The 14,588-nt window shown below is 40.4% G+C and overlaps 1 protein-coding gene across 1 annotated transcript in view; it reads left to right on the top strand.

Moving 5' to 3' along the window:
* TMEM183A (transmembrane protein 183A) overlaps positions 1–14,086 on the top strand; it is a 112,995-nt gene extending 98,909 nt beyond the window's left edge. The window contains exon 8 of the mRNA XM_078644119.1: positions 12,311–14,086. Within this exon, the coding sequence (XP_078500245.1) occupies positions 12,311–12,496 (186 nt within the window). The 3' untranslated portion in view covers positions 12,497–14,086. The remainder of the gene's footprint in view (positions 1–12,310) is intronic.
* The last annotated feature ends 502 nt before the right edge of the window (positions 14,087–14,588 follow it).

Here is a 14,588-nt window from a genome sequence, read left to right as displayed (position 1 = left end):
AGTCGCTTGCGGGACCGCTCCCTTCTAGCTTTGGACGTCAAGGCCCGGCAGTCGGAGCAGGACTTGTGGTCGGGGCCCAGACAGGGAAGGCACCGGCAATGGGGGTCGGTAACCGACATCAGTCGGCTGCAATCCGCACGCTACATTCTGACCATGGTCCTGCGTTTAGCTCTAGGGCTTACAAAGAGACTATGGCCAGCTTTGGCATTGCATTGCGATTTTCGAGTCCATTCCATCCTGAGGGAAATTCGGTTGTGGAGAGAAAAAAACGTGACATAAAGCAATCTATAGCAACTATGGTATTAGGTTTGGGTGATGGGTGATGGGTGGGTCAAACATCTAATAAATGTCCAACATAGTCTTAATAACCTGCCAAGAAATTCTCTGGGTGGAATCACTCCATATGAAATCCTTTTTGGTACTAGAATGTTGGTTAAAGATCTTGATCGTCACACTTCAGTGGTGGAACAAAAACCCTTTGATATCAAAGATCGTTTGGCTGTTTTACAGGACTTAAATGAAACAAGAAGAAGTCTAAGCAATACCAGCAAAAAGCCAACAACCACTGAAGAAAAACCGCCTATCCCAGCAAGACCTGTCTGTATTCCAAAGATTGGGGATCTGGTCAGGGAGAAAATAGCGGACAAGAAGGAATTTGGGCCTTCGTACAGAAAACCAGTACCTGTACTAGCAATCCACGGATCAAGAACAGTACTACTGCCGCCCCTTGCTGGAAAAAAGGAGACCCGGTCTGTGTCAATTGACCTGGTAAAACGACACCATGTGGCCGATAATAAGTAGTAGGCCCAGTGGGCTCCCAAGATGTAGCAGACGACCAAATCTTGCTACTTTCCAAGAGGTTCAAACTGAAAGACTCATCAACTTTGAAGATTCTAAAATGAGAAAAGAAGGACTATGCAATAATAAAGCCATGGAGCTTGTGCCTCTTGATACCCAAATAACAGTTTGTCAAGAAGCTCCTGTTTACAATGATGTAGCATCTGACTATACAAACATGTCAAAGGAAAAAACAGCTCCAGGGATTTCAAATAATCCAGATGTGATGCCAACAATTGACAGAACTGCCTCTGGCTATTTTATCAACTTCAATAACTTTTCTGAGGATCCCAGTGAACCTGAAACTACGCCAGCAAACAAATCTTTCAAGGAAAAAGTAAAGGAACTTGTTCAAGAGCTTACAAATACATATCTGGTTTCACCTTGGCTTGAACTTTGGATTGTGTTAGGTGTACTTTATCTCCTGCTATGGCTCATTCTTGTGTTAAGTTTGGGAAAGCTGATAGATAGAAAGCACATTAAAATGGACACAGCAAGTAAGAACATCAACTTGCTCCTGAAGCCACACAAATCATCTCATTGTGAACAACGAGACCTGTCATCAGTGAACATCACTGCGGCCCACTACCTGGTGGAATAGCATGGGATACAACTGATTATGACATTAATGGCCCTGTTGAGCTGCTAAAGATTCCTCATCAATTTAAGTTTTCCTTGAGTGATTTCATCCCACCTAGCACATTTTCTAATGATTGGGACTTTGAGACTATTAATAACATGATGGCAGACTTAGAAATGTCAGCAATGAATACTTTGAAGGTTCATCAAATTATGAAGAAATGTATTGTTTTAATCACTTTGGCCATCATTACTTGCATAAATCTGCAAACCCTAGAAATGTTTTAACGTATAATCAATGGGAACATTGCCCAACTCCTCCAAAAGGTAGTTCTAAAACGTTTCTAAGAAAATGTCCATATTTTAAAGGTTTTAATGTTACAAACCCAGAAAGTTTTTACTTTAAAAATATGAATAAGACAGACATGAAAAGTATGTTGACATATACTAAACACATTTATTCTGCTGACTTTTATGCTCAATTGTCTACCTTAGGCTTTGACTTTTGGAAAGACAACATTGAGACAAAAACTGTTTGGGGCACAAAAGACTGGCAGGTAAAAGGTTTAGAAGCATTGTTCAGAGCCTGCATCATCCCAGAACAAATGATGTTCCTAAATGACACTGTTCAACAGACATATTGTCTTGGCATTGCTGAGATAAAAGATTTAAACAAACCATCCATACGTAAGCCCACATCTGATAGTAATTTAACTTTAGATGAGAAGGTAGACGTAAATTATATTTTACAACAGAACAGAAAAAATCCTGAATGGAAGAAATGGTTAATTTGGCCCACAGACAAGAATAACTGTCAAGATAGATTCCTGAACAAGACACAAGGGTTCACAGTAACTCGGCCAGATCTTAGATCTATCCAAAGACAACATCCAGGGATAATAACAACTTATAGTGTAGGAAAACTATGCCTTGAATGGCTGCAGAAATCCACACTTCCAGAAATAAAACAACACTTATCTTTGCTTAAAGATGGCGTTGAGTTACGAGAATTCTTAATAGGACCTCGTTATCCACGTCATAAACGTTTCATATACGCCGGTATATACGCTGCTTACAATGAAACTTGAAAAGTCACGCAAATGGAAACAGCTGAAATAATACGAGAAATTGATCGTATTAATTTAGAGAAATCACTCTCTGTAGTTGACAATGGGTTAACAACGCTGTCGTCCAGAATGTATTATTTGGACAGCATTGTATCATCTGCCATAGACCTAATGGAACAGGACTTGCTAATGCTACAACATGTCCAGTCTCAATTACGTTCTATAATGCTATTAGGCTGGACCTTGCAAAACCTTCGTTCAGGCTGTGTGCCTTGGCGACTAATCAACACTACATCACTGTTTACTGTATTTAACCTGACAGATAAGCAAATCTCGTTGGCACAGAGGGGGGGCAGACTATACGGTGCTGAGCATTGAAAAACTGGAGAGATTACATAAGTTGAATGGATAATACATGGCACCATTACGATACCAGTGACGACTTTCCAGTTTCAGTATTGCTTAACACACATGCCAGCAGGCCTGTATGAAAGGTTGGGTAAAAAATACATTAAGTCGACCTGGGATTTACCATACACACACAAATGTTGGAGTGGGGGAAAGGAAGTATTTCTTAGTGGTAAAAATTGTGAAAACTCACTAAGCGGTACACTATTGTGTCAAGGTATTAATTTACACGGAACCTGCGAAGGTTCTTCCAATAACCTTTCTTGCCGCCTGCATGGTTCGCCCACATCGGTGATTGATCCAATTTTCAGGCAGCTTTCCAATGGTAGATACATTATGTTAAATGATCACAGCTGTTGTGGAATGATGCAAGGAATAAGCTATCTCGTTACTGTGTCAGCCACGATCACTTGCTTGTATGCAAGTATTGTTTCCTAAAACCAAGACAAACGGGGAGTCGCCACTATGGCCTTCACTGAACATCTCTTCTTTACGAATTGATACTTTAAGCAGAATGAAAGCCATTCTTTTGCAAAAAACTGTGCCACTGACCTTGTCCAGAGAGACATATATTCTGCAAGTTGCAAGGTCCTCTGCAGAGATACATGCATTATTATCAACAAACTGCCCAGTAGATTTTGCAGAAATGTTAGGTCGTATCTTTAACATGTCTGATACCAGAACTATTGCACATGTATTTAAGACAATTTCTTCGGGACTGTTAGCACCATTTGAAGCAGTCCTGGGTATTTTTCCTAACTTCGTCCAATCTGTGTTTGGCGGCCTGCCTCTCATTTTGGGACTCATAGCAGGGATCTTATTTTTATCCCTCCTGCTACGTTATGGCACATCCGGCCACCAGCGATACCCAAGCCAGCATGGAAAATGCGCTGCAGGCTATGAGGTACCGTGACAGAATAACACAGATCCTTGGCTTGGCTCATTTGAGAGATCTGAATACCACATGGTTCCTGTCATTCAGACCAATCTGGCAAGATTGCATCTTACCTGTTCTGCGATGCCTGCTTTGTGGAGAGGAATGCGTGTTAGATGTCTGTCTAACACTACCATCGGTTATGCCAATGGATGCTGACGCATTACTGGGTTCGGTACCGACTCATGTGTTGTGTTGCCCCCAGCGGCTACCAATCCATTGAGATCTCACCGGCAAATCCAACTGGAGGTCCATCAGGCACACAGGTACCATCTGCTATGAACATTGCTAACGCGGCTGACGCTGACGGCGAGGCTTCACATCTGTGCACAATTGACCTTCTTAATGAAGTAGTAGAACTTTCATCTACTGTGGTAGACAATTTCTTTGCCAGCCTTGATGACTTAATGTTTTCTCCTGACATCGAGAATAATTTTTGACATCAGCACACAGCGTTCTTTCTGAACTCTGACCTTAACTTTTTTTCAAAACGAAAGCTACCAAGTTTGGAACTCTATTTTTACGACAGATTTATTTGACTTTTTCCAGAAAACAAACCGAACTCTGGCACAAAAAGTAATCTGCTTAAAGTAGAACTATTCTTAGGGAACAAGAATTCCTTGAACACTTCCTAGAAACAATATTAGTAATCCACAAACCAAAACAGTTTGAATATTCTGCTATGGGATGGTCTCGACCTTTTTCTTCTGTAACTAAGAGCCATTTCATAAATGTAAGTTTTGTGATTCATTCAGTTAGCATTGCTAATATCATATCATATGCTTTCAATGAAGTCATTTCCCTTAGATGCTTACTGTACAAAATGCTCAATTTTTCGTGTGCAACCATTTCAAATGCATTTTATATGATTTTTTGGGGGTTGTAAAACACATGCTCTAGATTATATGTTTTACTGCTTGAACTTAGATGAACAGGATAACGTGGAGTGGGTGTTATGCATTATTTTAGGACCCTATTGTAAGTTTCCCGATTCATGCCCTTCTATAGGTATGAATCACCATATCCTTATATAGGCATAGAAATCATAACCATATTTAGGCATAGCTCATGCAGTCCAAATACAGCAGAGCTACTTCCACTATTTCCGAAAATCCACAACGATATCATGGAAAACTCAGCTTCAGCAGCTAGGGACTTCCCCTTGCTTAAATATTGATTTGTCCAAGAACTCATGGAGTTTTCAAAGAACTGAGACTCTTTGCTGACTTTATTATGTCCAACTGTACATCAAACTCGGCGCCTTCAAGGTATAAATATGCCCACACTCGCCCAAGCAAACACACGGTGGTTTGGAGCAGTTCGACTATCTACTTGCCCGACGCGCCCTGCTACAGCAAGTGTGGAAGGAAGCCGACCCTCCGGCAGACGCACTGAGGGAGACGCTGTCTTTTCTCCTGCCGAGAAATCCAGCTCCAGTGTTTCCAAGCTACCCTTGCGGGTTGTTGGGAAATCGAGTCCCGGGACGACCTTCTTCATTCTAAACTAAGGTATGGAGCTGATTAGACCCTTACAGAAATCTTGGGCAGATTCTCGGCAAAAGAATACTACATTTATGCTACACCTCACTTACTGCTTCCCTCGTACTAAGCTTAGGTACGGTACACCGGGGTAGGCGTATTTTAGAAGCACCAGTTGAGTACTTTTAGCCTCTGGTATTTATGTATGTATTTATTTATGGTTTAGGAACCATACAATGCTCTTACAGTATTATTTTATTCTACTATTTATACTGTGTGCATTATATTTTACAACCAGTTTTACGATTGTGGCAGTTCATTCCTTATGCTTGAGAAAGAAGAGTTCAATAAATCCTTTTATTGAAAACGGCCGTCTTTCTATTTTCGCTGCACCTCTAGTGAAACAAAGCATGCACGATTGACTGAGTGAAATATCTATCTATTGTTTCCACGACTCTGAAGATACGTTTAATCTTGGGGAAACAAAGTTGTCATGTTTATGCTGTTGTCCGCGACTAATCCCTTCTTGTGAATTCAGGAAAGTTTCTAGTGACCTCTGAGCTAGCTGGTACACACAATTAAGTCTAGTATATTTGATAGAGACCTAGTCGGCTTCAGTCCTACGTCTAATCTATAGGATATATTATTGCAATGCACAGAGCCTATTCATTGGGAATTTAGGAACTACACTACAGTTTAACTCCTGCGCAGGAACTTGTCACTTCAGTGCAGACAGCCATATTGAGAGAGTGCATTTTTGCTCTAGGGTAACAGATTGTTATAGTATGTCTTATACCTACACTGGAAGCTGTAATAAAAGCAAGTATTTCAAATGTTTGTGCTCTGTACCGGCTCCGGATGCAGTGGGGCGCTTCTTTAAACGCTACTGATGCAATTTTTTTGCATGACCCTACACTCCACATGAAAGAATTTACAAAAACAAAATATACCCAAAACTCTTAGTGTTATACAGGAGTATAAAAGCGTGTTCTGCACAGACTGCTCTGCACAGTCTGCACTTAGTACTAAACAGAAATACTCCGCAGCTTATGCTGCAGTGCAGGAAAAAATTTTAATATCGCTATTTCAAGTTGCTCCACACACATTCTAAAGTGTCATTTGATACTTCTGTACAACTAGCAGAAATACATGTCATGTTGCTTGTACAGCACCCCATGGCCCATAAAAGTTCACGCTAATGGGAACTATGCCCCAAACTTTAATGCGAAGACAGATGTGCAAATCTCTACGGTAGCTGCTGTAACATGATCTCGAACCAAGAATGATTCATACATTTTGGTAGCAATATAAACAATGTTGAACAGAGAAAAGCCCCCTAATGGCATCCGTCTAATTACTCCTACATCCCCACCCCAAAGATAACGTTCCTATTTTTTTTTGTACTTTAAGAATAAGATAGAAATGTTCTTACTGAGCGAGCTCGGTTACATATGATCAGGGCAGCTGATGAGGGGATATGTTATGCACATGATGGGATAAACGCTACTGTGTCAGTGCTACAACAACGATACTGGTGTACATATTTATTAAAACTTACAAAAGAATATCTGCAGCAGTGCACTGTTTGCCAACAGACGAAACATGCAACTGTTCCAAGACCAGAAAAGGCTCCCTTTATTATCACTGATAAACCCTTTGGGGTAATTTTCTTTAACCACAATCCCAAGTGTGAGGTGATATAAGTATATATTGCTATCAGTTTATGCTCTATATTCCTTAGGGTTTGGCCATAAAAGACTGACACTGCTCATGCGGTCATAAGACTTGCAGTGTATACTAAGAACGTGAGCAATTCATATCTTTCTTACAGACAATGGTCCTCTGTTCACTGCTAAGGCATTCAAAGATGCTATGTCTGCTGTGGGCTTACGACAGCTATATTTGTGCCCTTTCTGCCCGGAATGTAACCATATTGTAGAGCATGCCTACCGTACGCTTAAACAAGCCCAACTGCTAGGGTATTGGATACAGGATTGACCTGTCTGTCTATATGGGGTTTAGAGAGCATTAAATAACTTGCCTATAGGAGTATTAGGTGGTCACAACCCATATGTTTCTCTTCAAGGAACTAATGTATATATGCCTGATCTTGATGTATTTGGTAAAGTAGCAGAGTCAAATCATCTAAACTTCCTCTTCTAGGGTCTGGCATAGAGTCCTACAACCACTACACGGTGCTCACTAAAGGCTTCGGAGCTGATGTTGCTCCTGACTTCTGGCATCAACCTTTTCCAGCCATAAGATCATCCACAATCCTTGAGCAGCTTTGAAGCAGAAGCTACTTTTGATTCCCGCACTAGGCCAACCTCTATCCCAACGCCTCCATCGATTCCACATCCACTATCAGCACTGAGGATTCCTTCAACGGGGGCCTGATGACTCAAAGCCACCAAACATATAGACATTTCAGGAGGAGTTGGGTGCAAGGCAAAAACAACTTTTCACCCATCTCCAAATGGTCGATATTTCTACAAAGCTCCCTCCAACAACACCTTGGGAAACTTTGCCTTGGAAGAGGAAACTAACTTTTGAGGAACAGTTGGCTTTGGAGCTTTCTCCAGCTCCTAACCTTAAGAAATGCCAGGGATCAATCTTTTACAGCAGGAGCAACTCCAATCTTGATTACTCCACAGCACAGCCCATCGGACACCAGCCCTCTCCCCTATGTTGCATCTTCACCCCCCACACCTCCTATGTCACCAACTTCATTGCCTCCACACTCACCAGAGAAAGCCCCCGTCCCCCTCTTTCTATGACGAAGACTCAATATAGTGCCCACAGATGACGCATGGGATGACTACAATGTCGATCCCCCTAGGAGATCCAGATCCAGATCACTATCCTGTTAGTGTGTCTCCCCCAGACGAGAGGCCATGGCATACTACGAGTTGATTCAAGTAGGCACCTCCTTTCCAAAGGAAAAAAAAATCAGGTTCTCCATTAGGGAGAAGTCTGAGGGAACTGTCCAGTTCGCCACCATGTTGAAGGGCATGCAGAAATCAGCCCGACACTAGCATATAGCCTAACAAGGCCAGGATGGTTATTCCACAGGGAGAAAAAAATATAAATCTTCTTCCAACGACCCGACCCTCCGTCAAGGGTCATGCCCTACCAGACTTCCTTATTGTCAATACAGCACTTGAGCTGGCTTGCTCTCTGGCCATGTGCTCTCCACCTGATAAGGAGAGCAAAAGACTGTAGGCTGCTGGTAAAGAGGGTAGTGATGGAGGCTACTACACACTGAAAGATAGCCAACTGCATTGGCCTCCCTTCCCAGTAAGAGAAGATTCTATAGAACGAAATGCAAGAGCAAAATCGAGCATTTTCCAGAGGAATTAAGAAAGATAGGGAAGGAAATAGTTGCAGTGAGGACAACTATCTCCAGTGCCACCATTCTCTGCACCCTCCACTCCACAGAAACTGCATCACGCTGGGCTGGGTCAACACCAACGTGTCATTAGACAGTGCTCCTTGCTCTGCATATCATGCATCAGGCCAGAGGTCCATCATCATCTACTCAACCTGTCCTTTGATGGAGAACATGTGGTGTTCAAGATGGCTTCTTTTGTGTCAAACAAGGATCCAGTTCAAATGATTAAGCATGGGCCAGCAACAGCAGGTTCATACTCTATAGTGGAAGTGGAAATTGCAGCACCAAAAATAGACGGCATTGATGTACTTGTGAACACAAAGCATAACTCTATGGAGGCCCCCTATTCTGCAATTCTTTGAGATGGACCATCACCAACCATCTCCATGAACAGCAAGGAATAACCAAGGGCAAACCAGTGCTAAATGTTATATACATTAAATCAGAAATAACGTTTTCTGTTTTCATCATCACCAAATAAGATTTCAAAGCTTTTCCTCTTAGACTGGTTAGAAAAATATGCAACCATCCTGCCAGAGAAAAAGGTAGGCCACAAACCTGTTTTGACATTTTATTTGGAAAAAACCACAAACACGGTTCAAGTTGCTGGTCTTTATCCAGCTTCCCAAAGACCAGATTTAGAGGATGCATACTTCCATGTTCCAGTCAGCATGTGACGCAGATCTTTTCTTGGATGTACCAGCACATGTTAGGAACCAGCCTTTCCCCAGCTGATCTTAGGTTTCTAGTTGGTTTGTATGGTCTGATCAGAGATTGAAAGTGCTGTGGTCCTTGTTTTGTAAATACCTTGTGACAATAGCACAATGCTTTAAAAGAGGATCTATGCCTATCCAGCAGCATTACAGCTTTTTAAGTGCACCTGCCCCATCAACGCGCACCTAGGAAGGTTCAAAAGAAGACGAGCAGCAGCGTTCTGCGTTCTTTGGAGTCCCTTGATCCGACCCTGTGTGACCTCCAATTTCAGCATGTTACAGTAAACAAGAATTGACACAATCCGAGCCTAGACTACGGTTTTTCTAGCTGGCTCTGGCAGGAGGCAGATACTCTTTCTTAACATCTAAAACTTTCCAAAGCATTTCCCTGCCACTGCAGTGATTTGGCTGTCAAAAGACTATATTACTGACCAGCCAGATGCCCAGGTTATTTTACCTTGGCTTTAGGTTCAAGTTGCGGACCCAGCTCCACAGGCCTCCAAGCCTGCAGACCATATGTTTGATTGCATGCCCAGAATCAGTACCTCGGTCTTTCCAGCATTGAGCTTAAGGCAGTTCCAGTCCAATCACCTTGCAACTGCTGCAAGGCAGAGGCACAGGGATGAGTCCACGTTGGAAGAGTTTTATGACAGATTCTAGATTGGCCAGAATAGAAAATTTCCTAGCTGATGTGAAGAAAAGTTTCAATTGTTTTACCAACAGAGATGCAAGGATTATGCATTTCTTTTCTCCTTTAATACATTTAACAGCCATCAACAGACAACTTGAACTTTTCAGAACTTCAATACTCATGGGGACGTCTGTGTGGCAGTGTTCTTCTGTGGGTTCAAACTAACCCCCATCTGCTCAATACTTTGCTGCTGTATGTATTGAGTGTAGTTGAACACCCAGGAGCACTAGACCCTGAGTAATTAAAAAGGATGTGATGCCGGGGGCTCTTTAATGTCCTTCATTGTGTTATGGTTTTATTTTTGTCCACTTCTGTTGGTTGACATATGAAACATATTCTGGCAGGTGGACATCATTACAAGGAGGTTGAGTAATTTGCTAATAAGGACAAGTCAACCTGAGGCCATTGATAATTCTATTCACAAGGTGGTCAATGGGACCAAGAAACCCCTGGGCCACCATTTTCAGTGGTAGGCCCATTACATGACGTCACCCGCTGAGAAAAGGGCAGAAAAAAAGACAGATAAAAGCACACTTTGGTAATGGCAGCAACCATTTGAGCAATAGGTTTAGAAGCAATAATTGTTTCTATATTCTATATTTATGATCTGAATAACATGACTGGTGCCAAAGCAGTGCAATACAATGGTTTCAGACTAATTTCATTCTTTGCTGGTTTGAGCATAAATATTTGGGGGGAGGACATCTGTTTTTGAACCGACTCGGAAGCAAGTCTGATGGACTAAACTAGCCCAGATACTTCCCTTGAATCTTGAGGAGGATCTTCTATCATCAGCAGTGACTTAGTGGAGGTTCAAAAATTCCTTTAATTATTCAGTGTTGGGGCCCCCGTATTCCAGTAATGTTCAGTGGGGTTCCACAGAAGTCAAAAGGTTCAAAACAACGGTAACAGGCCGATTTGGGACATACCATAAACCTTTCATATATTAGTTCAAACGCCACAAATATCAAGAGTCTTTTATTTGATCTATTTAGAATTATGACATTTAATTAAATAAGTGCATCCTGGCATATCAGTTGGAAAGAAGTTGCAGAACCGTATATCTATTACTGTAGTTCAGAGCTCATGGGACACTTCTATTGTGCTCCCTTAGCAGCCCAATAACACCATTTAAAATCTGTGAGAGTTAGACTGCTGTCTTTAATGGTTATATGCTATACGCCTATCCAGGTTGATTCATTTGCCAAGGTAAGAATTTCTTAGATCTTCTTAAAGACTGGAGAATGAAACATAGTAGCTCGTAATACTCAAAATAAATATACAAACAACTTTGAAGTATACATATTAAAGAGGTTGCCTCGTCCAACGAGAGTGAGAGTGGTAAACTGTGCAATCTCTTCTGTAATTATGTCTTCCTCAGGTCCCCTTCCCAATTTGAATTCCTGAAACTAACCGTTTCAGACTTTGCCTGTGCATGGCGGTTCAGCTCCTCTCTCTATAATTTTTAATGTGACAGTTGTTAGCCTCGTTGAAATATCAGTTGTCTCTTGGTTACCAAGTTTCTAATGTGAACAGTATTTTAATTATTCGGCTAATTGGTGTACTTGAGAAAATAAATAACTGTCTGACTTGTATTGCTAATAATATAATTTACATTTAGTTGCATTTGGCTAGGGAATCAAATCATCAAATGTGATGCATGCTGCCAGTTCTGACTTAATAGCAAAGATCCCTTAACAATAAAAGTAACAGATGATGTTTGTTAACCCAATTCATGGTGTTTAGTTTACCCACCTCAGGTGAATATAGGCTGAGTCTGCCTTGCATGGATTGAAAGTCATGACCACCAGAACACAGCGTTTGTCAGCAGCAAACTTTCATCTCAGTGAGCCATCCTCCCTGATTCACATCCATGCCTATCCACTTCATCAGAGACATGGGATTACACATTCATACTGAAGAGCAAAGCTACAAGTCAGAAAAGGCAGAGTGCAGCCTATTAAAAACCCCTCCGTGGTTGAAAATGCTGAACTCTACATAGGGTTACCTGACAGCATAGCTTTCAAATGTGAAATCATGTCTGAAAAGACAGAATTTGGATAAGAAAATTAGATTTGGAGCAGATAGATTAATAGACCATAAAATGTGGCGCACATTAGAAGTGTTTGCAGTGGATCCTTATCATAAATTGGCTCAACAGATCTCAACACTCTTTTTAACTCAACAATAATCATGTCTGCTTTTTTCCCAGTTTACTATAAATGTCAGCACAGACATGAGGCATCACCGCGTCAGGCTGATGTTACAAGATTGTCCGGTATACAATGGAAAGAAACCTCGTGGAGAACAAGGGGTTCAAGTTGTTTTGGATCCTGTGCACAGTGTCCGTCTGCTAGACTGGTGGCATCCTCAGTATCCCTTTTCTCAAATGGCTTAGGACCTTTCGTTTGACATCTGAAAACTTTGTCATATTCCAGACGTTTTACAGCAATGTGGAGAAACTCTAAATTGTCAGCAGTGTATAAAAAGACATGGCACTGTTTAAAAGGGAGAGCACATTCATTTTATTTTGAAATCAATTTAACCACAGGTTTACAAATTACATAAAGGCAGTGTTGCTCATTACATCTGTGTTCAAATGTTTGTGTAATTGTAGGTTGTAAATGAGAACATTGTGATTCATAATTTGATATGCAATATTGAAAGTATTTGGAGCAATCCCTTGGGCTATAAAAGTTAAAACTTCAAATATTGTAAATCATGTAAGAAAACTAGATTGAATATAAATTAGAACTCGATTTGAAAACAAAGTGGTCTGTCCAAAGTATTTCACTTTGTTTACTACATGTTTATTTTTTTATTTTTTATTTTCTGCCTGTTCTGTAATAGGGCACTTACCGGCCAAAAATGGTAAATGGATTGTGTGTATTATCAGATGGAATCCATACTGCTTGAACAGTACATCACAACAGCTGTGCATCAAGTATGTTGGACATTTGTGAACTCAATGAACAACATAGACTATGCAAAGTATTTTGTGAATTTAAACACATCATAGGAATCCTAGGAAATTAAGCACATTTCCTCTAGACTGAGCAGGTAATGGCTCATTCATTCATACCAATGGAATTGTAAGTAAGAGACTTAATCCTACTTCGACATTGTGGTCTTTAATAACGTTCTTAAAATCAGAAAGAGGCCCCAGGAACGATGTCTCACAAATTACATAAGTATGATGCCACTCTGTAATAGCATGAGGAATTTTATGTTATAATGCTGCAATGCTGTGATGTCCACAGAAAAGGATTTGTTTTCTTGAATTCTGATGCAATAAGTTGTAGCATTATTGCATGTTCTGCTAAACAGTGGTTAATGTTTAAGCCAGTTTTACTCATTTTTTTTATTGCTTTGACGTCGTCCACCGAACAAGAGATTTGTTTTTTTTAACTGATTTGTTATCTCCAATGTTTTTCTCCTTCGTTTTTAGAGTTTACACAGGAACACTACTTCTCTATGTTTTACTTTTAATATTGTGAAGAATATTTTTCTCTATCATTTGGATAACTTACCAGTTTTAAAGTTTTGGTCTACAAGTACAGCAATTTAAACTGTGCACACTGCATATTTATATTTTTGTACGACTTTCCGACTCTTACATACTTCAGTGGGAACAACTGACAGTTTTGTTTGCAGTTTTTGGGAACATGTGTAGTATCTGATGTTTCAATTTTAAAAACATTTGATATTAACAAATATGTACATATCCTTGTGAGATAAGTGGATTATATTTTTAAGAAAATAGTTTATTTTCCATGTGTTTAATAATATATAGTTATAAAAAGTCACTGGAATGGAAATACTATTTATGCTGAAGAAATGATAACTGATATATTATGTCAAGGTGATTATGTTGGAGCGCAGGACATTATTTTAATAATTTGTACTTACAATAAGCTCTTTTACCGTGTAAACAAACCATCTTGTCATGGCTGTTAAGAGGGGAATAAAAGTGAGTTTTGCTTTTGAATGGCAAGAACTGGCAATACTTGAATGGGAAATATCTACATTGTGGGGTCTATTTTCTTTGTTACTTATTCTCAAGTAACTGTGATTTTAGTGGTGTGCCTATTTATTTCTAGCAAATTTTGTCAGATTGACAGAGCCATACTGCAGTTCAGCACAGTCCTTTTTCAAATGTAATTGTGTACATTTATATGCTAGATCAATAGTCTTCTGTACCATATCATTCTTCTCAGTCAGCAAATGTATAACCACTGTCTAACCAAAAATGATTGGATTTTTCATGTTGTCTTGGGTGAAAGAAAGACACAAGAAAACCACTGATAGCAATGTGTTTGAGGCATATCAGCTGTAGATTGTATACTTGTGCATAGATCGCCATCTGGTGTTGGGCTCGGATGTTTGCACTTTGCTTTTGTCTTGGAAGAAGTCTTTGTAGTCACAAGGTAGGTGCCTACTCCTTAGGACGATAGTGCGCATGGGCATTGACTCCATCTCCACATCGGGTT

This window comes from Lissotriton helveticus, chromosome 5_1 (assembly GCF_964261635.1).
Source record: "Lissotriton helveticus chromosome 5_1, aLisHel1.1, whole genome shotgun sequence".
In the NCBI taxonomy this organism is placed as follows: Eukaryota; Metazoa; Chordata; class Amphibia; order Caudata; family Salamandridae; genus Lissotriton; species Lissotriton helveticus.
Note: the sequence above shows the minus strand (reverse complement) of the source record. Positions and strands in the feature narration are given on the sequence as shown.